This window comes from Drosophila tropicalis, unplaced genomic scaffold (genome assembly GCF_018151085.1).
Source record: "Drosophila tropicalis isolate 14030-0801.00 unplaced genomic scaffold, ASM1815108v1 contig_273, whole genome shotgun sequence".
In the NCBI taxonomy this organism is placed as follows: domain Eukaryota; kingdom Metazoa; phylum Arthropoda; class Insecta; order Diptera; family Drosophilidae; genus Drosophila; species Drosophila tropicalis.
In genome coordinates this window covers 145,262-171,988 of record NW_027172725.1, presented here as the reverse complement: position 1 = coordinate 171,988, position 26,727 = coordinate 145,262, and the positions used below count along the sequence as shown (strand labels likewise).

The 26,727-nt window shown below is 42.6% G+C and overlaps 1 protein-coding gene across 1 annotated transcript; it reads left to right on the top strand.

Annotated features, from left to right (window-relative positions):
- Positions 1–692: 692 nt before the first annotated feature.
- On the top strand, positions 693–4,532 carry LOC137572208 (uncharacterized). Its single transcript, XM_068283961.1, has 5 exons — positions 693–908; positions 1,611–2,349; positions 2,450–3,274; positions 3,823–4,012; positions 4,364–4,532. Exons 1-5 carry the CDS (start codon positions 693–695, stop codon positions 4,530–4,532), a joined length of 2,139 nt encoding a protein of 712 aa, XP_068140062.1.
- Positions 4,533–26,727: the final 22,195 nt, after the last annotated feature.

Here is a 26,727-nt window from a genome sequence, read left to right as displayed (position 1 = left end):
CCACTGATCAGCTGTGCGACCAGTGTTGCATAACGCAGAAAGGCTTTGGGCGGTGCCCAGGGCTGCATCCGCCAGTTGGCGCTCAAGTGTCTTTCCTGCTTGGCCGTTGGATTTTAAATCCAAGCCGGGTTACTATCAACGCCAAAATAAATGGACAAAATTGCAGCGTCTATGGATCAAGCACGCTGGGACTGTGCATCTAGTGACCCAGTAGGCGAGGAGGCAATTTTCGGAAAGTCCAACAGGCGAATGATAGAGCTGCAATTTGTCATCTGCCACAAACTACTCGGTGACAAAAAGCCAAGCAGCATGTAAGGTTGAGATGGCCACGCAAACTTTGCCGGTCACCGCCAACGCTCAGTATGTTGGAGCCACAGTTAGCCATGCTGACAGCCCAAAGCGGCAAAGAGAAGATGCAGTGGCGCAGAGAAATACTCTGCCAAAAAAGCAACGTAGCAGCGGGCAGACGTATGCATCCAAACTAAGAGGAGGCGCGACTCGGCCAAACACAGCGAGGAATCATATCACAGAGAATGCAATAGCACCAGTGCAAGAATCTGCAGGAAAAAGATGACTCTGGCGCAGAATGGCAAATGGTAGGCGCAAAGTGCAAGCCAACTATGCGCAGAGGCAGGCCTGATGCCATAATAATTAAGGCGGATGAGGGGACTTCTTATGCGGATATGCTCAGGATGGTCACCAGGCGTGAAGATGGGCGGCTAAGCTGCGTTAAAGATAGCTTTGCAAGGGCCAAAAAGACTCAGAATGGCGACCTGTTGTTGGAGTTAAAAGCTAAAGATGGAGGCAACAAGCTGCAAGAAGAACTGAGCAGTGTACTGGGAACAAGCGCCAAAATTCGCACAGTCACTGATGTGACACATCTCGAGTTACGCAAACTGGACTGCTTGGTAACAAAAGCAGATATTATTGCTGCTATAACCAGGGCAACTGGCACCGGCTCAAGCCAAATAATGGTGAACACGAAACCCAGATGGCAATTGTTTGCCTGCCACAGAATAGTGCGGCAATTCTCCTGAAGATAAAGGACTTTGTCGTTGGCCTGTTTAAATGCCAAGTTAAACAGAGAACAACCACACAAAGGTGTTATAAGTGCCTAAACTTTGGACACGTAGCAGCATAGATCAGACAAACTGGTGTTTTAAGTGTGGACAGACAGGCCATAAGTCAGCGACATGCACCGAAGCCCCAAATTGTTTTAACTGCGCAGCGATAGATCGCGACCCCAGAAACCATATTGCTGGTGGCAAAGAGTGCCCCTTGGGCAAAACAGGAGAGCAACCAACCTGTCTATAATGGTTAAGTTCATGCAGTTGAATTTTAATCATTGTGCAGCTGCGAAAAGCTTGCTCGCGCAAATGGTGAGGGAATTGGATGTAGATGTCGCTATTCTTAGTGAGCCATACAGAGTAGGGGCTAGCAGCCTGTGGGCAGCGGATATAACTGGCAAAGCGGCTATTTGGACCTGTGGCAAAAACCCACTGCTCATAAAGTCTGTGCAACGAAACAACTGTTTTGTGCGGGCAAAAATAGTTGATGTATGGCTTTAGAGTTGTTATTTGGCACCAAGCCTAAACAAACGTGAATTTGAGGCTGTGCTCGATCAACTTTCTGTAGACGTGCGTGGAAAGACGAAAGACGGCAAAGTATTTGTTGCCGGCGATTTTAATGCTTGGTCTGAGGAATGGGGCAGCAGCTCAACAAACGCGAAAGGCCGCACTGTACTCGAAGCATTCGCCACCTCAGATCTGGTAGTGTTGAACACATGCAGCGAGTTCACATTTAACAGAGCGGGCTACGGCTCTGTCATCGACGTGACCTTCACCAGCAGGCAAATTTTTAACACAGCTAAGTGGGAGCTTTGCAGCCATTATACAGCCAGCGACCATACAGCAATCATGTGCACTATTGGCGACAGTCCAGCAGCAGCTGGAGTTACACCGGACAAACCAAAAATGTACAGGGTGGACACACTTAATCCGGAAACATTTGCATCGACATTATGCTTTCCACCCATGGTAGGAGATGCTAATGATCTATCTAGGAAATTAATGGCCGCCATCACTGCATCATGCGACAGCAGCATGGCCGTACGCAGGAGCCATAGCAGGCACAAAAGGTCTGTTTACTGGTGGAATGCTGGAATTGCTGAGGCCAGGAATAGATGCCTGAGGGCGAGGCGATGTTACCAGAGAACCCGAGGACAAGGAAACTTCACCAGCTTGCAGCAAGAATCTGCTGATCGCCGCAGATTACTCAGCAGGCTAATCAAGGATAGCAAGCGTAAGTGCTTTTTGGATCTGTGCAACGAGGCTGAAACTGACATCTGGGGTATGGCATACTAGCTAGCCATGAAAAAGCTTAAGGCGATAAAGCCAGCAGCACCGTTAGAACAACATATGGAGCATATCGTTAAAACGCTGTTCCCAAGTACGCTTGCAGCCGGAAAAATTTGCAGATGTATTCTCCAAATGTCTCAAAGAGTGCACGTTTCCCGAAATTTGGAAAAAGCAGAACCTGGTGCTTATTCCGAAGCCGAACAAGCCGCTTGAAGATCCTTCTGGCTACCGACCACTCTGCATGCTTGACGTTGCGGCGAAAATTCTAGAGAAAATCATCAGCACAAGGCTGGAAGCTGCCATCTCACAGGCTGGAGACCTTTCGACCATGCAATTTGGATTCAGAAAGGCCAAATCCACGCTGGATGCACTATCGACAGTAGTCGACATAGCGGAGAAGGCGATTGGAGGGCAACGGTGGAAAGGTGGCGGGAAAAAATATTGCCTTATATCCACACTCGACGTTAAAAACGCTTTTAATACGGCCAACTGGACAAAAATAATTGATGCACTTGGCAGATTCCAAGTACCGGAGAACCTCATATTCACCATAGAGGATTACTTCCGGAATCGCGTATTAAATTACGACACTCGAAATGGAGTACTATCCTATGAAATCAGGGGAGGCGTACCGCAGGGCTCAGTACTTGGCCCGCTCCTGTGGAACGCCATGTATGATGGCATACTGCGCATAAATTTGCCCACAGAATGCCACATCGTAGGATTTGCTGACGATGTAGCGCTAGTGGTCGTCGCAAAACATTTACGTGAGGCGGAGGAGAAAACGGTGGTGTCCAGGGGCGCAGCAAAACAGTGGCTTTCTGATGCAGGGCTGACACTAGCGGACCACAAAACAGAGGCTGTCCTTGTAAGCAGCCGAAAGACGGTGGAAGTTGCCAAAATCGAACTGGAAACGTGTACCATACAATCTAGCAGATCGATAAGATACCATGGTGTCTTACTGGACACAAGACTTTCTTTTAAGGAGCACCTCCAACATGTCAATACAAAGGCAGCAGAAACATGTAGAGCATTGAGCCGCATAATGATGAATGCAAGGGGGCCCATGGCAAGCACAGAGAATGTTGCTTATGAACGTTGTCAAATCGACCATACTTTATGGTGCACCGGTATGGGCAGAAGCGATGCAGCGGAAAACGTACAGAAGAGGACTTGACTCTACATACCGTCTTGGCGCTCTGCGTGTTTGCCGTGGCTTCCGAACCATTTCCGATGACGCGGCGCTAGTCATTGCAGGGATGACACCGCTTGACATACTGGCGAAAGAAGCTGAAATGATCTTCCAGCAACGGCAGGGACAAGTATGGACCCCCACGACCAGGCGAACAATTATCAAAATGGCGAAAGAAGCCAGCCTGGCAGAATGGCAGCATCGATGGGCAGGCTCAACAAAAGGTCGGTGGACCCACAAGCTGATACCCGATATAAATGCTTGGATAAATAGGCGTCATGGCGAAGTCACCTTTGAGCTTACGCAGTTCCTTAGTGGTCATGGCTGTTATAGGACATATCTGCACCGTTTTGGACACGAAACCAGTAATGAATGCACATGGCGCCAAGAAGATGTGGCGGAATCACCGGAACACATCATATTCGAGTGCCCAAGGTTCCAGGAAGAGCGACGGAATCTGGCGGTGGAAATGGGAGAGACACACACAGTCGCCAATTTAACAAAAAACATGATGAGAACAAAACGGTCATGGTCAGCAGTGTGCAGCTATGCATTAGTGACTATGAGCAAGCTGAGGCTCCTTGAACGAGAACGACACGCTGGAGGGGGCATAACTGATGCCCGCCATTATCCCTGCGACGCAATACCGCAAGGCAGTTCCGCAGGATTCGCATGGCAGCTTTTTCTCTCTCCTTATCTCTGTACTCTTATTACTACACTACATCTTCACATTTTAAATAAACGAATTAAAAAAAAAAAAAAAAAAAAAACACACAGTCGAAGACGCAAGACACATCCTGTTTGAATGCGTCAGGTTCAACAACGAGCGACAAAGGGTGGCAGACCTGATCAACACCGCCCTTACACCTGACAACTTGGTCACAGCGATGCTGGCCGAATCGGCGATCTGGGACGCAGTATGCGGCTTTGCGGGTGTGGTCTGTCAAGTCCTCAGACAAGAGGAACGCGCAAGAAACGGATAGGTATGTTAGCAACACGTTTTTGCGAAGCAATTCCCTCTGGGATACACACACACACACACACCTTATCTCACTTCCGGCCTACTGACCACACCCCCTTATCAGTGATGTCATTTCCTGGCGCAAAACAGACATTCCCTATCTACTTTAGAACGTTGCCAAATGAAGAAGAAAAAACACACAAACGTAGGTGTGGGGTATAAAAAGGGAGGGAGCGTACCGAAAAAACAAAGGAATGGCCTGGAAAATTTTGGAATTTGAACAAAGCCATTAAAGCGAAATGGTACGGTTTGGAATATAGTCACTGTTTTCCACCGATTGTTCCTATGGGAGCTACATGATAGAGTCACCCGATCTTTATCGAATTTGGCACAGTCATTTACAGATATATCAAACTTCCGCCCCATATTAGAATATGGATCTATTGTTTGGTCTCATCAATATGAGTTTTATCAAAACAAATTAGAATCTGTACAAAAACAGTTTTTACTCTTTGCCTTTCGTGATTTGCGCTGGGATCGAACTGTACAACTTCCATCTTATTCTAGTCGACTTCAGTTAATTAACCTTCCTTCTTTAACTAATCGTAGAACAATGCTTGGTGTAACTTTTCTTTACAAACTTTTCAATGGTGAGATTGACTCTTCCGAGCTGTTGAGCCAAATTAGCATTTCTGTTCCATCTAGAAGGACCCGCAATTTCACACCGCTTATACTTCTTACTTGTACAACTAACTTTTCTCTGCATGAACCTTTTCGTATACTATGTAGTGACTACAACAGACTTTGGCACGTTATCGGTTCCGAAACATCGCTTCCGGGTATAAAAACAGCGATCTTGTCCTTCCTCGCTCGTAATTAGTTGTAATCATCTTTATTTTAACCTATCCTGTTTTCTTGTTATATGTAACCTATTATCTCATTACATTTAATATTTTCTATTTCTTTAGTTTAATTTATGTTTGTATATGTAATACGCCTATGCCCTTAGGTCGGAGTGGGTAGAGGTTGTAACATTAACTTTACTTAGGGTCATTCGTAACAGGCCCGGGCCTGGTGTCATATGGGCCACTTGTTCCTACTGAGCGTTGTACGACTACGTCTATTGAAAAAAAAAAAAAAAAACAAATGTTTAATTTGAAAGCAATCGCGTTAAAAGTAACGAAGTATGGGAGCTATATGATATAGTCGCCTGATCTTGATCAAATTTGGGACAGTCATTAACAGATACATATATTAAACTAAGAAATGTTTAATTTGAAAGCAATCGCGTTAAAAGTAACGAAGTTATTTACAAAAGTCACTGTTTTCGACGGATCGTTCCTATGGTGCTATATGATAAAGTCACCCGATCTTGATCAAATTTGGCACAAATTATAGGCGTAATAAACTGTATAATATTAAGTTTCACGACCATAGCACAGAAAATAACGTAGTTATTGAGAAAAGTCACTGTTCGTGACTTTGGGGTTTGTATGGAAGCTATATGATATAGTGGTCCGATCCGACTGAATCCGAGATATACAACCCCTGCAGTATATACAAGCCTACGTGAAAAATTTCAGCTCTGTAGCTTTTACGGTCTAGGAGGAGTTTGCGTTGATCCAGACGAACGGACGGACGGACAGACGGACGGACGGACGGACAGACATGGCTATTTGAACTCGTCTCGTCGTGCTGATCAAGAATATAAATACTTTGTATGGTCGGAGATGCTTCGTTCTATGCGTTACACACTGCTGACCATAATTAATATACCCTTTTTGCAAGGGTATAAAAAGACAGCAAGCAGACGCAAAAATCTGGAGGCAAACGAATCGAAAAAAGAGAGAGCAAGCAGACGCGAAATTCTGGCGGCAAACGAAACGAAAGAGGAAACGAAGGCAGCAATCGAAGAAAACGAGACGAATACAGCAAGCAAAAAACGAAGAGGCAAAATCACGAGCAAGCTTCCAATAAGAGAGGGTAAGCTTCCAATAAGAGTGTTACGAAAGGAACAATGTCGCACCGAGGTGAAATGGTTAATGAATAAGAGGCAATTGAGAACCACCGTGGAAATGATAAAAACCAGTCCGGAATAAATGTAGGTATGCTAGTTGAGAACACCGCGACTCTTCAACAGCTGGTTCAACTATTTTCTCTGAAAGTGCATGCCGACTAAATAGACAAAAAGAATGACACCAAGTTGGTGGTGGGGAACTTTGCCAAAATCATCCCAGAATTCTTCGGGGAAGGAATGTCTGTACAACAGTGGTTTTAAAACTTTGAGCTCAACGCCGATGCATATGGATTGAACAATAAATAGAAGTACGTTCAAGCCCGAGCGAAAATGACCGGTACCGCCGCTCTATTTCTTGAGTCTACGGCTGTCTACGAATATGAACAACTTCGCCAGCAAGTCCTGGAGGAATTTGATTGCGATCAGCCATGCAGTGCCGAAATTCACAATCTCTATATACGAAGTCCGATGGTGAAAGTTTTCATGAGTACATTTTACAAATGAAATGGTATAATTGAAATGGAGTCAGTTATCAAACACATCGTTAATGGATTGAACCTAAAGAGTGACTACAAATACACGTTGTACGGTTGCAAGTCACCGAATGAACTTAAAGACAAATATGACATTTACGAAAAAATCGCCAGTACCAAGGTTAAGCCCGAAGCAGCAAAACGAGCTCCGCAGCAGATTACGGCGAAATCAAACTTCAACAGGAGTGACAAGAAGCAACATTGCTTCAACTGCGGATCAATGTCGCATCTACGCAAGGACTGTAAGGAGGGAAGTCACCACACGTCCTATAGGTCAGTTCAAAGCAGAGGTGCAGATCGATGGTATTAGCCTCACACACACTGACTGTACAATTGGAATTGAATGACTGTTGGGATATGATTTTATATCAAAGTTCCAAATGATATTAACTCCCGTTAGATATACTTTCGCACAGCTATTTGAAGAAGCTGCCAACCAAAATCAGATAAGTATTTACAACGTAGTCGAAACAAACACTGACCCTGATGTGCCTTCACAGTATACTCATGTTGTTCAATCGATGATTGAGGATTTTGGCAAAAGAGAGAAGACAGCTGACTGCCCCATCACGTTGTGTTCACCATCATGGATGTTGAAAATGGTTTCTTTTACGTTCCAGTGGAGGAAAGCAGCAAGAAATACACCGCATTCATAATGAAAGAGGGCTTTTTTAAGTTCATTCGCGCGCCCTTTGGCTTTTGCAACGTTCTCGATCTTTACATGGACGATATCATAATACATGCCGATACAGCCAACGAATGTCTCACGAAACTGCGAAAGGTTCTGCATGAAGCAGCTGAGGTGGGCTAAATATAAAATAGAGAAAGTGCCGATTTCTGCAGACTGAAATTGAGTTTTTGGGTCATCAAATTGGAAACGGAAACATAAAACTGGGAGCAGAAAAGACCAAAGCCATTAAAAAGTTTCCAATGCCAAAAAACGTCAAGGCTGTTCAAGCTTTTCTCGGATTAACTGGCTTTTTCTCACAACGCAGGACACTTTGCAGTGCAGAAAACTATGCACGCATTACAACAAAGTTTTTGAATACCACATCTGGAAGGCAAAGTGATGCAGATAATAAACAATTGTGTTTAATGCATTATCTACAACAAGAAACTTGGTAAAAAAGAAGGGTTTCTTTATCAAATCGGCAAAGGATCCGAACCGCTCCACACTTTACAAGTGGATCACCTCGGACTGATCAAAGCTGTATAAATACATATTTGCAATGGTCGATAATTTCAGCAAATTTGAATGGATGTACCCCACAAAAACCACTAATGGCGACGAGGTCATCAAAAAGCTACAGGAATGGTCAGATATCGGACATCCAGCTCGCATTATAAGTGATCGTGGATCAGCATTTACATCGTCTAGTTTTGAAGAATATACGAAGCAGAATGGAATTGAACATGTTTGGAGCACCACTGGAGTGCCAAGTTATCATCGGAGAGGAACCGAAAGAAGATGCTTGATACCTTTGACTTAGAAAGGCAAGAGATGCGTGACAAAGCAAAAGAAAATATACGGATGGCTCAGATACGTTATAAAGAACAGTTTGATAAAAGCCGAAAGAACGAGGTCGGATACAATGTTGGAGATCTGGTGGCCATTTGTAGAACCCAATTTGTAGCAGGCAAAAAGTTGGCAAGCGAGTTTTTAGGAGATAGTAAAGTTGAAACGTGCAGGATGCTATGATGTTCGAAAAGCAGCAACAGACACCGAGGGACCAAAATATACGACCACTAGCAATGACACCATGAAATTATGGAGTTTTGTAGCAGAGAACGAGGATGCATGGTCATCAGAGGCTGATGACTAATCAGGAAGGCCAAATGTGAGATGGGATGAGGTAGTTGCAGCGTGGTGGCAACTCCCTTATTCAGATTGGCAACGCAGCAGCAGTCGTGAGTTGTCGTGGAAAGTCAGCAGTCGATGTTCAGCAGTGAGCAGTAAGAAGCAGATAAATCAGCAGTACACAGAACCCAAAATTTAATTTGGATATTGTAATCATTATTCGCCAGTCCACGATTTATAATTTTATTAATAAACTTTAATATGTATAATACGTTTTGGAACTCAATTGAGGACTGCAGCTAGGTGGCTAACTGCGAGCCAATTGTTTTTCGAGCTAAGTAAGATACCCATCAAGTCATGGACTATGAATGGCCTCCCAATGCCTTGGCTTAGCTCACCCATTCCCGCACATTAGGTATAAGGCGTTTTGTCCAGCGTCAGTGGGAAGAACGGAGCCAGCAGTTCTGCCATGTGCGAAAGGACACCTATTTTTTTTTTTTTTGGGGTGCAGTACTGTTGCTTCTAGCCTCTAAAGCAACAATATCAAGTGGCAACATTCCTGATATAACTAAGGCAGCATCTTCGGATACAGTTCGGAACGCACATATGACTCGTAACGTACAGGCTCTAAATTGCGATCTGCAGGCGCGGCTGTATGACTGCATCGCCATCGCTGGAGCCCATATATGAAGAGTAGAGTCTTATTGGAGCCCAATAAGAGTGTTACGAAATCGCATCATTATGTCAGACCAAGAGGACCAATTAGCCCATATGTCGCACCTAGGTGAAATGTTTAATGAATTAGAGGCAATTGAGAACAACCATGGAAATTATGGAAACCAGGCCGGAATAAATGCAGCTATGCTAGTTGAGAACACCGCGACTCTTCAACAGCTGGTTCAACTATTTTCTCTGAAAGTGCATGCCGACTAAATAGACAAAAAGAATGACACCAAGTTGGTGGTGGGGAACTTTGCCAAAATCATCCCAGAATTCTTCGGGGGAAGGAATGTCTGTACAACAGTGGTTTTAAAACTTTGAGCTCAACGCCGATGCATATGGATTGAACAATAAACAGAAGTACGTTCAAGCCCGAGCGAAAATGACCGGTACCGCCGCTCTATTTCTTGAGTCTACGGCTGTCTACGAATATGAACAACTTCTCCAGCAAGTCCTGGAGGAATTTGATTGCGATCAGCCATGCAGTGCCGAAATTCACAATCTCTATATACGAAGTCCGATGGTGAAAGTTTTCATGAGTACATTTTACAAATGAATTGGTACCGCCCGTGGGATAATTGATATGGAGTCAGTTATCAAACACATCGTTAATGGATTGAACCTAAAGAGTGACTACAAATACACGTTGTACGATTGCAAGTCACTGAATGAACTTAAAGACAAATATAACATTTACGAAAAAGTCGCCAGTACCAAGGTACCCGAAGCAGCAAAACGAGCTCCGCAGCATATTACGCCGAAATCAAACTTCAACAGGCTGTTCAGGCTTTTCTCGGATTAACTGGCTTTTTCTCACAACGCAGGACTCTTTAGTGTGCAGAAAACTATGCACGCATTACAACAAAGTTTTTTGAATACCACATCTGGAAGGCAAAGTGATGCAGATAATAAACAATTGTGTTTAATGCATTATCTACAACAAGAAACTTGGCAAAAAAGGAAGGGTTTCTTTATCAAATCGACAAAGGATCCGAACCGCTGCACACTTTACAAGTGGATCACCTCGGACCGATCAAAGCTGTATACATATTTGCAATGGTCGATAATTTCAGCAAATTTGAATGGATGTACCCCACAAAAACCACTAATGGCGACGAGGTCATCAAAAAGCTACAGGAATGGTCAGATATCGGACATCCAGCTCGCATTATAAGTGATTGTCTAGTTTTGAAGAAAATACGAAGCAGAATGGAATTGAACATGTTTGGAGCACCACTGGAGTGCCAAGTTATCATCGGAGAGGAACCGAAAGAAGATGCTTGATACCTTTGACTTAGAAAGGCAAGAGATGCGTGACAAAGCAAAAGAAAATATACGGATGGCGCAGATACGTTATAAAGAACAGTTTGATAAAAACCGAAAGAACGAGGTCGGATACTGTAACATGCGCTTGTCGTTCAAAATTTGAAAACTCAACCGAAAATGGTTAATCGTGGAAACAACCCATTCAGCTTGTTTTTAGTATCCGAATCAGTACATAGCGTTATCGATAATTTATGACCTTACGTATTCACGTAAGTCGTCACGTATCGATCGGTGAGATATCGGTTTAAAGCTCAGCCCTAGATTAAAGAATATTGGCGAAAGGAAAATTAAAAGATTAAAATACGCGTGGCCTCGTTCTTTCTTAACTCAACTCCCAAAGGAGACGGAGGTGCTACACTCCTCGCTGCCAACTTCACGGCGATCTTTGCTGCACCCACCACGTGTATCGTGCAAGAAAAAATATAACCCTTTCAATTGCATCCTTCATAGGATTGCCCAACAAAACACCCAACTTGGTTCTGGTGTAGTTTCTGGTAGCGCATTGGAGAGAATATCCGCGGAGCGCTCTGTGATTTGTCGCAGAAATTAATTCCGCGTCCAATAACATCGTTTTTTTTTGTGGCGTTTTGGCTATCGCCGCTCCAATCGGAATAAATTTATTCCAAAATTTTTGTGGCTGTGGTGTCGCTCTCCATAGGCTAAATATATATATGTATAATTCTTTGACGTGTAGCTTATTTTCCTGTTCCTACTAGGGACTGGCACCACAAGTACGTAGCAGATTACCCCTGAGTGGTAGACCGCCAAGTCCGATTTTTCAACTGAGGAAAGAGGACTCAGTCTCAATGAAGTAAAGAAACGTTGAGCGAAGGAAGTTTTTACCTGCGCCTTTCTGTCCATTTTTGACCGGACTCATTCCGAAAAAGAACACGTGGTTTTGTGCAGTGCAGGCGTAAAATAATCAGGATGGGTGCAAGCGTTTAAAAGCCCCTTCAAATTTAATGGTGTCTATGCATTCGAGCGTCTCGGTCCTGTCAATGATTATCGCGAGTACTTAACCAAAAGAAAAAAAAAAAAAAAACTTGAATCCGTGGAATTGCACGGGTACCCAATGAAGCAGTTGCAACACATTGGCATGACCCAGGGACGTTCGAAGACAATGTTCTTGTAATACTTAGACATTCAATAATTATAAGAGTTATTTGTTCACAGAGAGAGAGAGAGAGAGAGAGGATACGAATAATGATAATGTTAATGTGCTTAATCGAAAACGGGTGCTCCCAAACCAAATCAGAGGCTTCTGACTACCTTAAATCATATTATCTATTTTTGAACAGCCTCCGCTTCGAAAGATCTTTCGCCGCTGGACTAAAACTGTAAGTCAAACCATAAAAAAAAAAAAAAAAAAAATATTTATTAATTGATTCGGGTTATTCGTTTTTGGAGCCTTTGAATATGTTGGACGTTGGTGCCATTGCCAATACTTGAATTTATTAGGAATTTAACCGTGTAGTTGTTATTTTTATCCTTTTCTCTCCCGGCATCAGTTTGATATGATTCGATTTTTTGTAAATTTGATTAAATATTTATTAATTGATTCGGGTTATTCGTTTTTGGAGCCTTTGAATATGTTGGACGTTGGTGCCATTGCCAATACTTGAATTTATTAGGAAATTTAACCGTGTAGTTGTTATTTTTATCCTTTTCTCTCCCGGCATCAGTTTGATATGATTCGATTTTTTGTAAATTTGATTAAATTTGGTTTTTGTAACCTAATCTCAAGATAACGAGTAAGATAATTATGTTTGATAACCGCATTGCTACATCGTATATAGTATGAAATTGAGGATAAGATCCAAACTTATTTTTCGACCAGTATTTAGTTTAAGATTTCAAAGTATGAAGATAAGCTTGAATAGCCCAAAAGAACAAATACTACTTTAGGGACCTCTACATATTAACTTCATTAATTCTGAATAATATTAAGTTGGTTTGTTTCCGAAAGAGATATTAAGAATGAATTAAATTAGGAAATGAATCCTGCCTTGTTCATAAGTTTAGATATTAATAAAACTATTGTTCTTTGAAATGAACTCCCTATAATCGTTAAATTTTGGGGAACCATGCAACCGACTGAGAGATAAAAAGAGGCCGTAAGACATGTTGTAGGGATCCTCAATTCAGACGTGGCCCGAGGATCATGGTAGGAAGGAGCTAAATCAGTGTGTCCAGTTTGTCGTACTTCCGTTCAATCCAACGTTACTAATTTGGCGGACGAGTTACTGTTAGCAGGCGGCGGAGACATGCCGATCTTAAGATCCGTACCGTAGCAGGAGCAACTGAGACTAACCCAGAAATAGAACCACAGGCCAACACACCAGAGGCATTCGACTTGCCGTCATCACAAGCAAGCATAGATCAAGTAATAGCCCGAGCCCTTTCCGAAGGCCTTACCCAAATGAATCAGGTAGTCGCTCAATCAATGACTCAGGTCTCCCAAACCTTGTCGCAGACCATGTCTCAGGCTGTAGCCCAAATGACCCAGTCTTTAGAGATAACTTTACAACGAGCGGCTTCTAACGGCCCACTACTTTCAGGAAACGTAGCATCTCGAGCATCCATCCAACCCTCGGGACAAAGACAGACATTTGAAGAGTTATTTCAAATCCCTCCACGGGAAAGTCAAAGTCAACGACCCAATCAGACTACGTATCCAAGTACGTCTATGATGAATGGTGGAGCATCTCCAAGTTCCGAATTGCGTGCTGATCGGGTTAGTCAAATAATTACGAATTGGAAAATTCGATTTTCAGGACATTCGTCCATAGCGGTAGATGACTTTATATATAGAGTCGAGGCCCTCACAAAACAAACACTCAATAATGATTTAGAACTTGTATCTCGCTACGCGAGCAACTTATTTGAAGGAGCTGCTAGCGACTGGTTCTGGAGGTTTCACCGAAGCGTTCCACTAGTGACCTGGTCACAGCTTCGGGTGACACTAAGAGCACAATTTCAAGACGGAAGAACCGATCTAGAAATTCGTACGGCCATGTTTCAGCGAAAAGAACGTCCAAATGAATCCTTTGATAGTTTTTACGACGCTATCGTAACACTGGGAGATAAATTAGCCGTCCCATTGACAGAGTCTGCATTGTTAGATGTACTGAAGGCAAATTTACTACAAGAAATTCAACATGAGATTTTGTACGTACCAATAATGTCGGCTGCGCATTTGCGCCACTTTGTGTGCACACGTGAACGATTTATGCAATCGGTAAATAAGTCGGTGACGACAACCATGCCTAGATCCACCCCGAAACGGCAGGTTCATGAATATAAAATTGGAAACCGACCCGGATATAGATCCCGAGGTGGAAATAGCTGCTATTAACTTAATTTGTTGGAATTGCAAAGAAAATGGACATAGATATCAGGATTGCGATGCAGGGCGAAAGATATTTTGCTATGGCTGCGGTCAACCTGATGCCTACAAACCTACTTGTAATCGATGTAATAATTCAAAAAACGGAGTTCGCCGCGCACTGTCGAAAAGTGCACTCAAACTGAACCCGGTGAACACCCTTTAGGGGAATCCACGATGGATTCCTCACTACCAACTTTGTCACAACTCCCAACTATACACCTACGGGAGTTTATATCTCCACTATGTGCAAATATTTAAAAGATGCGAGGAATTAAGCGATTAATTCAATATAGAAAAAAACATAAATTAGAGAAAACGGCGGTTTTGGATTCGATAATAGATGATTCCCTTGATTGGCGGCCGTACGCAGAAGTAAACCTCTTTGGAAGAGAATTAAAGGGTCTCTTGGACACTGGAGCGTCAATTAGTTGTGTAGGTGGAAATTTGGCGACAGAATTGATCAACGAATTGCTACCCCTTAAGACGGTAAAAACCAAGGTGCACACAGCAGATGGACAAAAACAAGCCATTCTAGGAAAGACTCTTACCTCTGTTAGCTTTCGAGGAATCGAAAAACCAATAACTCTTTATGTTGTACCCTCGCTGGCACAGTATCTATTTAGGCATAGACTTTTGGAGAGCCTTTGATTTGTTACCGGCCTTTTTGGCGCATAAAGGAAAAGAACCAACCGTAGCTTGTATTAATCTCGATAGCGAATTAAATGTGTCATTATCCGAATCCCAGAAAAAACACTTACTTAAAACCATTCAATTGTTTCCATCCTTCGAGGAAAAAGGATTAGGAAAAACCAGCTGGCTGTCACATGAAATTGATGTAGGTGATGCAAAAGCGATGAAGCAGCGGCACTATGCTGTATCTCCGGCCATAGAAAAATTAATGTACCAAGAGATAGATCGTATGCTTGCCCTTGTGGTAATAGAAGAAGCAAATAGCCCCTGGTCATCACCTGTTGTACTGGTGCGCAAACCGGGAAAAGTTCGATTATGTATTAACAGTCGAAAACTTAATGAAGTCACGATTAAAAATGCTTATCCTATGCCTTTAATTGACGGAATTCTTAGTCGGTTACCGAAAGCAGAATTTATTTCAAGTATTGATCTAAAGGATGCTTATTGGCAAATACCGCTAGCCGCTAGCGACCGCGAGAAAACGGCAATTACCATACCAGGAAGACCTCTCTATCAGTTTACTGTAATGCCCTTCGGTTTAACAAACGCCCCTCAAACAATGTCAAAACTTATGGATCGAGTGATACCACCTAGTTTGCGAAATGAAATTTTTATATACTTAGATGACCTTTTAGTAGTTTCGGAGTCCTTTGAGAGACATATTTCAGTATTATCCGAGTTAGCTAATAGACTAATCCTAGCGGGACTTACAATTAATGTGAGAAAAAGCAGTTTTTATCTCAAAGAAGTCAAATATCTTGGCCATGTTATTAGTAATGGAACCATTCGAACGGACCCTGATAAGGTGTCAGCGATCCAAGAATTCCCAGTGCCCAAGTCTGTAAAGCAAGTACGTAGGTTTTTAGGTCTCACGGGATGGTATCATAAGTTTATAAAAAATTATGCTGGTATTGCCGCACCCATTTCCGACACGTTAAAGCACAAACGAAAATTCATTTGGTTTGAAGAAGCACAAAATGCATTTGATCGGTTAAAATATTCTCTGTGTACCGCCCCTGTACTACATTTTTTTTTTTTTTTTTTTTTTGTTACGTTTAATATACATATTTGTTGAATCTACTCTTAAATTAGAGCCTAACAACAAGTTTGAGATATTTTTCTTAATCTAGTACTTAAGATAAATCCTGGGGATATTGCAGGCGGCCCGAATCACTTGTTATTGGGTTGGTCTGTCATTTCTTTTAAGACGAGTTCTATTATTAGTTCGCGTAAGGGAATTGGCAAGAACATTTGGGTGTGCATCCAGTTTCGCAGAATACTTTAGTTGTTGACTACCTATTTCAGATTTTACGCTAGGTATATTTAGATCATTTTGAATGTTGTCGTTCCGTATGTACCACGGGGCCCCCGTGATTGATCTTAAAATCTTCGACTGCGCTCTTTGTATAATATCGACATTGCTGGTACTTGCATTTCCCCATAGTACGGCTCCGTAAGTCCAGATGGGTTTGAGTACGGAGTTGTATAGAAGGACTTTATACTCCAGACGTAGAGGGGACCGAGTATTGATGATCCAATGTAGGCTACTTGCTTTCAGTTTAAGCTGTGACTTTTTTGCTTCGATGTGCTTGCGCCAAGTTAGTCTTCTATCTAGGTGGATGCCAAGGTAAGTGACATCCACGGCTTGAGGAACTGGTACGTTGTTTAGCATTAGAGCTGGACAGTTTCTTCTGTTAAGCGTAAATGTAATATGTTTGCATTTCTGCTCGTTGACCCGGATACGCCAGGTTGCTAGCCATTCCTCTACCACCTTGAGGTGTTCCTCTAATTTTGCAGAGGCTTGTATTGGGCATTTGGATCTGCTGAGGATTGCCGTGTCATCGGCAAAAGTGGACGTTGTAAGTCCCAAACTCGTTGGTAAGTCTGCAGTGTACAGTAGGTAGAGCAATGGGCCGAGTAGACTGCCTTGCGGTACACCAGCTTTGATTTCAAAATCAGCTGAGACGGAGCTATTACATCTTACAGCGAATTGCCTATTGTAAAGGTAAGATTCCATGAGTTTGTGGGTGTACTGTGGCAGTTTTTGCCGGATTTTGAACATCAGACCCTCCAGCCAAACTCTATCGAAAGCCTGGGCAACGTCGAGAAAGACAGCCGCACAGTATTCTTTTAGTTCGAATGCTGTTCGTATTTCGGATGTTATGCGATTGACTTGTTCAATTGTACCATGCTTTTCGCGGAAGCCGAACTGATGTGAAGGGATTGTGTTCTTCGATGCCAGAAATGAGTTTAGTCGGATCTGCAGGACCTTTTCAAAAAGCTTCGAAAGACATGGCAGCAAACTAATTGGCCTATAGGATGATGGCTGGGTTTTGTCCTTTCCCACTTTAGGAATCATGATGATAGTGGACCTTTTCCATGTTCTTGGGAAGTAGCCAATTTTTATTACAGCGTTGAATAGTTTGCAGATGTATTGTATGGCAATGATAGGGAGTTCCAGGATCATTTTCGGTGTGATTAGGTCATGGCCAGGGGCTTTTTTTTTGGCTTTATGTGGTTTTTAATAACTGCAGTGATCTCGTCCGATTGGAGTTCCGAGTACTCACTATCCGTTAGTGTGCTCGGAGGGGGAAGTACAGATGAGTTTGATGTTGGATTTGGCTGGAAAACCTTTTTAAGATGTGTGGCAAATACGGATGCCCTCTCTTCGTCACTGCGGGCCCATCCACCGGTTGGACTCCTTATCGGTGAAATTGTCTCTGTAGGAGCGCTTAAAGTTGGGTGGGCTTTCCACAGAGGATGTTTAGTGCTGGTTGGGCTGAGCTTTTCTATGTATTTTCTTTGAGACCAGCTTTCCTCTTGTCTTAACGCCTTGGAGAGGTTGCGATTAGCATGCCTTAGGCGAAGTTTTGCTGCTGGTGAGCGAGTAATCTGCCATTCTCTTCTTAGACGTCGTTTTTCCGTTACTAATTGTTCTATCCGCCGGTTCGTAGGCCTGTCAACAGGTTTAGTGTAAGAAGAGGCAGGTGGAGTAGATACTCTTGCTGCAGCTGCCATCATAGACTCAAGTGCAGAGACGCACATATCAATGTCCTCTGCAGCATCCAGTTTCGGCGAACAGTCAATGTGGGCACTCATGTACATTTTAAATTTAAGCCAATTTGTTTTGTTGTTTGTAAGCCTATATGGGCGATCAAGTACTTGAGGTCTTGTTAATAGTGTGAATAGCACTGGAGAGTGATCGGAAGTTAAATCTAGCAGTGTATCCGCAGTGATCCGATTACGTGGAATCCTCTTGGTTACTGCGAAATCAATCAAGTCAGGCACTTTCTGTGGATCTGTGGGCCAATAAGTAGGCCTACCCGGTGAGACGCAATCCATCTTATTGAGAGGGTTGACTATTGTGTTGTACAACTGCTTGCCTTTAGGATTTACCAGGCGAGATCCCCAGTGCGTATGTTTGGCGTTATAGTCCCGTGCTGCAATGAAGCGATCTCCGAGTGTGTTAAAGAAATCGGTAAATTCCTTTTCAGAGATTGAGAAGCGTGGTGGGCAGTACAGGGCAACCAATGTAGTGTTGCCGCAGCTTGTTTGGACGGTTATAGCAGTTGCTTGTAGGTGCTGTGTTTCAAATCTGTTGAGGAACGAGTGTTTTATACGGTTTTTGATTAGGATACCAGTCCCGCCATGAGCTTTTCCGTCTGGATGGCTTGTTGCATAGAAGGTATATTTTGGTATTTGAAAATTATTTTTTGATGTTAAATGTGTTTCCGAAATCAGCAAAACGTCGATTTCACTTGAGTCTAGGAATAGTTGCAGTTCATTTTTGTGCTTGGAGATGCCGTTAGCATTCCAAAGACAAAGACGTAGGGAAGCCATTATTTATTCTCGATAAGCTTCTGGATAAGCAGGTTTTGATTCCGCATCAGTTCGTGCATACAGTTTTGCATGAACGTCATAAAAGTGGTCATGTTTTGATTGAGTGAGATCAATAGGGCCTCTAAGCCACTTGGAGTTTGCTGGCCAAGCTCTGGTGCGCTAGGTTGCGGATTCTGTAGATGGTGGAGTGACGGGGTCTCTTTTGCGGGCTCCGTCTGTCCAGTTCGAAGCACACTAGCGAAGGATACACTAGGACTGTATGTAGCAGGCATGTTAGATGATCTAACAGCCTTGGCGAAGAATACCTCCGGTGTAGTTTTGGAGGCGTTGACGGTGATTTTTGGTCCAGGTGGGGGTTTGCGCCCGTTTAGGTGAGATTTAAGATCCTTGAAGACAGGACATCCTCTGTAGTTGGCCGTGTGGTTCCCTCCACAGTTACTGCATAGTCTTAGTGCGACATTGTTTCTGTCCTTGGTGCAAATGCCATCTTTATGATGTTCGCCACAGCCAACACACACTGACCTGAGATTGCAGTTGTTAGAGGTGTGGTTGTATTCCTGGCAGTTTTTACACTGCGGTGGTTGGTGTCTCTTATGGGGCTCCTCTACGGTGATTCTTCTGTGCAATAGGAGCTGTAGGTTGTAGATTGGGTGCACTTCATTTGGCTTCGACCGCTTTGCATCTTGTTGGAGCTCGATTTTAAAGAGCGGCTGTGCGACTTTGTTCCTGTTGATGATGTTGACAACGGATTTGACCGCAAACCCTTTTTCGACCGACGCGTCTGCTATTTCTTGAGTAGGGACCGATGGCTCAATCCCCTTCAACACAACCTGGAGCCCTTTACTGCTTTTTAGTTGGTAGGTATAGAAGTTGATGTTAGCATTACGGAGGTACTTTTCGATGATGCGGAAATTGTCCTCAGTTTGGGTTTGACATTTAATTTCTTTAATGTTACCCCTATTGAGAGGGGTTACAACAAAGTTATTTGCCCCTACTGTTTCTACTAGCTTCGAAATTAGGGCGCTGCAGTTGGCTCCACGGATGTATAAAGGGGGTGGTCTAGTCGATTTGACTTTATCTACAAAGCCGGCTTGATCATCTTGCTGATCGGCAAGAATTTTAAAACGATTCCCGCTAAGGGGTGCTACTCGTTCATTTGGTTTGGTTATTTTTGGCGTATTGCCACTTTTTTTCTTTTTGCGGGCTTAGCTTCCGCTTAGTTATTTTAATATATCTATCCATTCCAGTTTGGACAGAAGTCGTTGGGTTTACTATTGTGGCTGACTCAGGGCGACTTGTCGTTGACGGTTTGAGGCAGGTCAATACTTCGACAGACGTTGCAGTAGTTGCTGTCAACGAGCTGACGGTGCTGGTCGGTGCAATCGGTGACCCAGTTATGGTTATTGATGGAGAAGCACACTGCTCTCTCCACGGTAAGTTGCTTTTGATTGCTGAGTGGCTGGCACTTTCGGTGTTATTGCTTACGTTAACATTCAGTGGGGTCGGCGACACCACCGAAAAGTACGCGTTGTTGCGTTGGACCGAGAGTCGACGCTCACGTTGTTGTTGTACAATTAGTTCTTGTAGCTGTTGCTGTTGGGGATCGAGAGGGCTTGGGCCCAATTGTGCATGGCTTTTGTAAAAATTACGCACTTTGTTGTTGCAACTTAGTATTTATTGCTATTAGAGCAATCTAATAGCAATATGATTGTAAGTAGGCGTCTCTGGGGCGACTGAGAGCCCTACACAAATTTTTGCAAACGCGGTCTTTTTTTTTTTTTACACTCAATTTTTGCGGAGTGCATTAAAAAAACACGTCTGTACACGGCGGCAGTTGAAAGTTTTTTTTTTTTTTTTTTTTGTTTGTACTACATAGCCCTAATTTTAACGCTCCTTTTTCTATACACTGTGATGCTAGTCATACAGGTGTGGGGGGGGGTTTTTTGAAAAAAAAGAAAAAAAGAAAAAGGAGGGCCAAACCCCCTCATGGCCCGAAAACTAAATCAGTGTCAAAGGGCTTATTCCGTAACGGCTGTCCTATGTGTAAAAAAATTTCGAGCTTATATTGAGGGTCAAGAATTCTCTATTATTACAGATCACGCGTCCCTAAAATGGTTAATGACGCAAGTTGACTTAAGTTCTAGATTGGCGTGATGGGCACTTAAACTGCAAGGATTCTCATTTAAAATAATGCATAGGAAAGGCTCACGAAATATAGTTCCTGACGCTTTATCCCGAGTACATACTGATGATATATCAGCTATTACCTTAGCAAATGGTTTCGATCTGTCGTCAGACGCCTTCGACGCTGATGAATATAAAGATTTAAAAGCTAAGATTCAATTAATGCGATCCCAGCTACCCGATGTCAAGGTTATAGACAAATACATTTATCGGCGAACAGAACACGCATCCGGTGATCGTGTAGCGGATGACCTGTGCTGGAAGCTTTGGATTCCAAAATCGTTAGTTCTGGATGTGATACAACAAAATCACGAAGACCACTTAGCGGCGCACAGTGGAATAAATAAAACACTGGAGCGGATCAGACGCTATTTTTATTGGCCCAACCTAATAGGTGATGTAAAGGAATTTATTGCGAACTGCTCTGTTTGTAAGACTACTAAGCATTCGAACACCTATTTGCGTCCCCCAATGGCCAAATCAGAGCAAACATATAGGGTTTTTCAAAAATTATACATAGACTTTTTAGGCCCATATCCCAGAAGCAAACTCGGAAACATAGGGATCTTCGTAGTTCTCGATCATTTCACTAAATTTCCTTTTTTAAAAGCTGTTCGAAAATTTACTGCAGATGCTGTTATTACCTATCTGGAAACAGAATTGTTCCATTGTTTTGGCATTCCCGAAGTAGTTGTATCAGACAACGGATCTCAGTTCAAATCCCATCAGTTTAAAGCACTGCTGGAGAAGTATAAAGTTCGACATTCCTTTACCGCAGCTTATGCCCCACAAGCAAACGCGTCCGAAAGGGTAAATAGATCGGTGTTAGCTGCAATAAAGTCTTATGTGAACAAAGATCAGACCAATTGGGATGAAAACCTTAGTTCAGTTGCATGTGCGCTAAGATCCAGTTGGCATTCGGCCATCAATAATAGTCCGTACCGTGTATGTTTTGGCCAACAAATGATAACGAACGGTGCAACTTACCCCCTGTTAAGAAGTTTAAACCTATTAGAGGATAGATCTATTCAGTTTGACCGTACTGATTCTCTGGAAATAATTCGTCAGACGGCGATCAAGGCTGTAGCAAAACAGCATGAACGCAACGAAAAAACATATAATTTGAGAAGTCGAGACGTGTCATTTCAACCAGGTCAAGAAGTGTACCGACGTAATTTTCAGTTGAGTAATTATGCAAAGGGTTTTTCAGCCAAGTTAGCTCCAACGTTTATAAAAGCCAGAGTCCGTCAGCGGATTGGAACTAGTTATTACGAACTAGAGGATATGCAAGGGAGAATGATAGGGAAATGCCATGCAAAAGACATTAAACAATAGGGCATTATTTATTATCTCCTTTACTCCAAGCGGTATCCCACTTTGATGTTTAACAACCACCAAAGTGTGATTTTGTCGGGGAGGTGTGTAACATGCGCTTGTCGTTCAAAATTTGAAAACTCAACCGAAAATGGTTAATCGTGGAAACAACCCATTTAGCTTGTTTTTAGTATCCGAATCAGTACATAGCGTTATCGATAATTTATGACCTTACGTATTCACGTAAGTCGTCACGTATCGATCGGTGAGATATCGGTTTAAAGCTCAGCCCTAGATTAAAGAATATTGGCGAAAGGAAAATTAAAAGATTAAAATACGCGTGGCCTCGTTCTTTCTTAACTCAACTCCCAAAGGAGACGGAGGTGCTACACTCCTCGCTGCCAACTTCACGGCGATCTTTGCTGCACCCACCACGTGTATCGTGCAAGAAAAAATATAACCCTTTCAATTGCATCCTTCATAGGATTGCCCAACAAAACACCCAACTTGGTTCTGGTGTAGTTTCTGGTAGTGCATTGGAGAGAATATCCGCGGAGCGCCTGTGATTTGTCGCAGAAATTAATTCCGCGTCCAATAACATCGTTTTTTTTGTGGCGTTATGGCTATCGCCGCTCCAATCGGAATAAATTTATTCCAAAATTTTTGTGGCTGTGGTGTCGCTCTCCATAGGCTAAATATATATATGTTGTAAACACCTATTTATTGGGAAAATATGATAACGAATAATTGGTATTTCTCGGATTTTATCTTTGGTTTTCTGCGCAGATGCAACTTGCTCGTTGCGTCGCCGGAAGAGAAGAGAGACGCCGTCTCTCAACCTATCGAGGACTTATCGCTAACAATCGATACTTATTACTAACAATCGATACTTATTACTAACAATCGATACTTATTACTAACAATCGATACTTCAATACCGGTTTCGGTATATACATGAGCATTTAACAGACTTTGTAAATAATTGGAATCTTACAATGTATAATTCTTTGACGTGTAGCTTATTTTCCTGTTCCTACTAGGGACTGGCACCACAAGTACGTAGCAGATTACCCCTGAGTGGTAGACCGCCAAGTCCGATTTTTCAACTGAGGAAAGAGGACTCAGTCTCAATGAAGTAAAAGAAACGTTGAGCGAAGGAAGTTTTTACCTGCGCCTTTCTGTCCATTTTTGACCGGACTCATTCAGAAAAAGAACACGTGGTTTTGTGCAGTGCAGGCGTAAAATAATCAAGATGGGTGCAAGCGTTTAAAAGCCCCTTCAAATTTAATGGTGTCTATGCATTCGAGCGTCTCGGTCCTGCCAATGATTATCGCGAGTACTTAACCAAAAGAAAAAAAAAAAAAAAACTTGAATCCGTGGAATTACACGGGTACCCAATGAAGCAGTTGCAACACATTGGCATGACCCAGGGACGTTCGAAGACAATGTTCTTGTAATAATTAGACATTCAATAATTATAAGAGTTATTTGTTCACAGAGAGAGAGAGAGAGAGAGGATACGAATAATGATAATGTTAATGTGCTTAATCGAAAACGGGTGCTCCCAAACCAAATCAGAGGCTTCTGACTACCTTAAATCATATTATCTATTTTTGAACAGCCTCCGCTTCGAAAGATCTTTCGCCGCTGGACTAAAACTGTAAGTCAAACCATAAAAAAAAAAAAAAAAAAAAAAAAATATTTATTAATTGATTCGGGTTATTCGTTTTTGGAGCCTTTGAATATGTTGGACGTTGGTGCCATTGCCAATACTTGAATTTATTAGGAAATTTAACCGTGTAGTTGTTATTTTTATCCTTTTCTCTCCCGGCATCAGTTTGATATGATTCGATTTTTTGTAAATTTGATTAAATTTGGTTTTTGTAACCTAATCTCAAGATAACGAGTAAGATAATTATGTTTGATAACCGCATTGCTACATCGTATATAGTATGAAATTGAGGATAAGATCCAAACTTATTTTTCGACCAGTATTTAGTTTAAGATTTCAAAGTATGAAGATAAGCTTGAATAGCCCAAAAGAACAAATACTACTTTAGGGACCTTTACATATTAACTTCATTAATACTGAATAATATTAAGTTCGTTTATTTCCGAAAGAGATATTAAGAATGAATTAAATAAGGAAATGAATCCTGCCTTGTTCATAAGTTTAGAAATTAATAAAACTATTGTTCTTTGAAATGAACTCCCTATAATCGTTAAATTTTGGGGAACCATGCAACCGACTGAGAGATAAAAATAGGCCGTAATGTTAAGGGGTTCCTCAATTCAGACGTGGCCCGAGGATCATGGTAGGGTGGGCGTTCACATGATAGGCCTATAGGATACTAGACATAAACCAACATGTGTGCCTCCTGATACTACATAGTTTAACGTGTTCTTGTTTCTGGTCTCCTCAGGCCTGCGAGCCAATTGTTTTTCGAGCTAAGTAAGATACCCATCAAGTCATGGACTATGAATGGCCTCCCAATGCCTTGGCTTAGCTCACCCATTCCCGCACATTAGGTATAAGGCGGTTTGTCCAGCGTCAGTGGAAAGAACGGAGTTAGCAGTTCTTCCATGTGCGAAAGGACACCTATTTTTTTTTTTTTTTTGGGGTGCAGTACTGTTGCTTCTAGCCTCTAAAGCAACAATATCAAGTGGCAACATTCCTGATATAACTAAGGCAGCATCTTCGGATACAGTTCGGAACGCACATATGACTCGTAACGTACAGGCTCTAAATTGCGATCTGCAGGCGCGGCTGTATGACTGCATCGCCATCGCTGGAGCCCATATATGAAGAGTAGAGTCTTATTGGAGCCCAATAAGAGTGTTACAAAATCGCATCATTATGTCAGACCAAGAGGACCAATTAGCCCCTATGTCGCACCTAGGTGAAATGTTTAATGAACTAGAGGCAATTGAGAACAACCATGGAAATTATGGAAACCAGGCCGGAATAAATGCAGCTATGCTAGTTGAGAACACCGCGACTCTTCAACAGCTGGTTCAACTATTTTCTCTGAAAGTGCATGCCGACTAAATAGACAAAAAGAATGACACCAAGTTGGTGGTGGGGAACTTTGCCAAAATCATCCCAGAATTCTTCGGGGAAGGAATGTCTGTACAACAGTGGTTTCAAAACTTTGAACTCAACGCCGATGCATATGGATTGAACAATAAACAGAAGTACGTTCAAGCCCGAGCGAAAATGACCGGTACCGCCGCTCTATTTCTTGAGTCTACGGCTGTCTACGAATATGAACAACTTCTCCAGCAAGTCCTGGAGGAATTTGATTGCGATCAGCCATGCAGTGCCGAAATTCACAATCTCTATATACGAAGTCCGGTGGTGAAAGTTTTCATGAGTACATTTTACAAATGAAATGGTACCGCCCGTGGGATAATTGAAATGGAGTCAGTTATCAAACACATCGTTAATGGATTGAACCTAAAGAGTGACTACAAATACACGTTGTACGGTTGCAAGTCACCGAATGAACTTAAAGACAAATATGACATTTACGAAAAAATCGCCAGTACCAAGGTTAAGCCCGAAGCAGCAAAACGAGCTCCGCAGCAGATTACGGCGAAATCAAACTTCAACAGGAGTGACAAGAAGCAACATTGCTTCAACTGCGGATCAATGTCGCATCTACGCAAGGACTGTAAGGAGGAAGTCACCACACGTCCTATAGGTCAGTTCAAAGCAGAGGTGCAGATCGATGGTATTAGCCTCACACACACTGACTGTACAATTGGAATTGAATGACTGTTGGGATATGATTTTATATCAAAGTTCCAAATGATATTAACTCCCGTTAGATATACTTTCGCACAGCTATTTGAGGAAGAAGCTGCCAACCAAAATCAGATAAGTATTTACAACGTAGTCAGAAACAAACACTGACCCTGATGTGCCTTCACAGTATACTCATGTTGTTCAATCGATGATTGAGGATTTTGGCAAAAGAGAGAAGACAGCTGACTGCCCCATCACGTTGTGTTCACCATCATGGATGTTGAAAATGGTTTCTTTCACGTTCCAGTGGAGGAAAGCAGCAAGAAATACACCGCATTCATAATGAAAGAGGGCTTTTTTTAAGTTCATTCGCGCGCCCTTTGGCTTTTGCAACGTTCTCGATCTTTACATGGACGATATCATAATACATGCCGATACAGTCAACGAATGTCTCACGAAACTGCGAAAGGTTCTGCATGAAGCAGCTGAGGTGGGCTAAATATAAAATAGAGAAAGTGCCGATTTCTGCAGACTGAAATTGAGTTTTTGGGTCATCAAATTGGAAACGGAAACATAAAACCGGGAGCAGAAAAGACCAAAGCCATTAAAAAGTTTCCAATGCCAAAAAACGTCAAGGCTGTTCAAGCTTTTCTCGGATT

Bases quoted from the DNA above. Each gene is read 5' to 3' on its own strand.
- LOC137572208 (XM_068283961.1), top strand. From the start codon at position 693: ATGGTCACCAGGCGTGAAGATGGGCGGCTAAGCTGCGTTAAAGATAGC. The intron at 2,350-2,449 runs GTATGGCATACT...GCTGTTCCCAAG, and splicing joins GGCTGAAACTGACATCTGGG to TACGCTTGCAGCCGGAAAAA. The intron at 4,013-4,363 runs GTGGAAATGGGA...TGAATGCGTCAG, and splicing joins AAGAGCGACGGAATCTGGCG to GTTCAACAACGAGCGACAAA.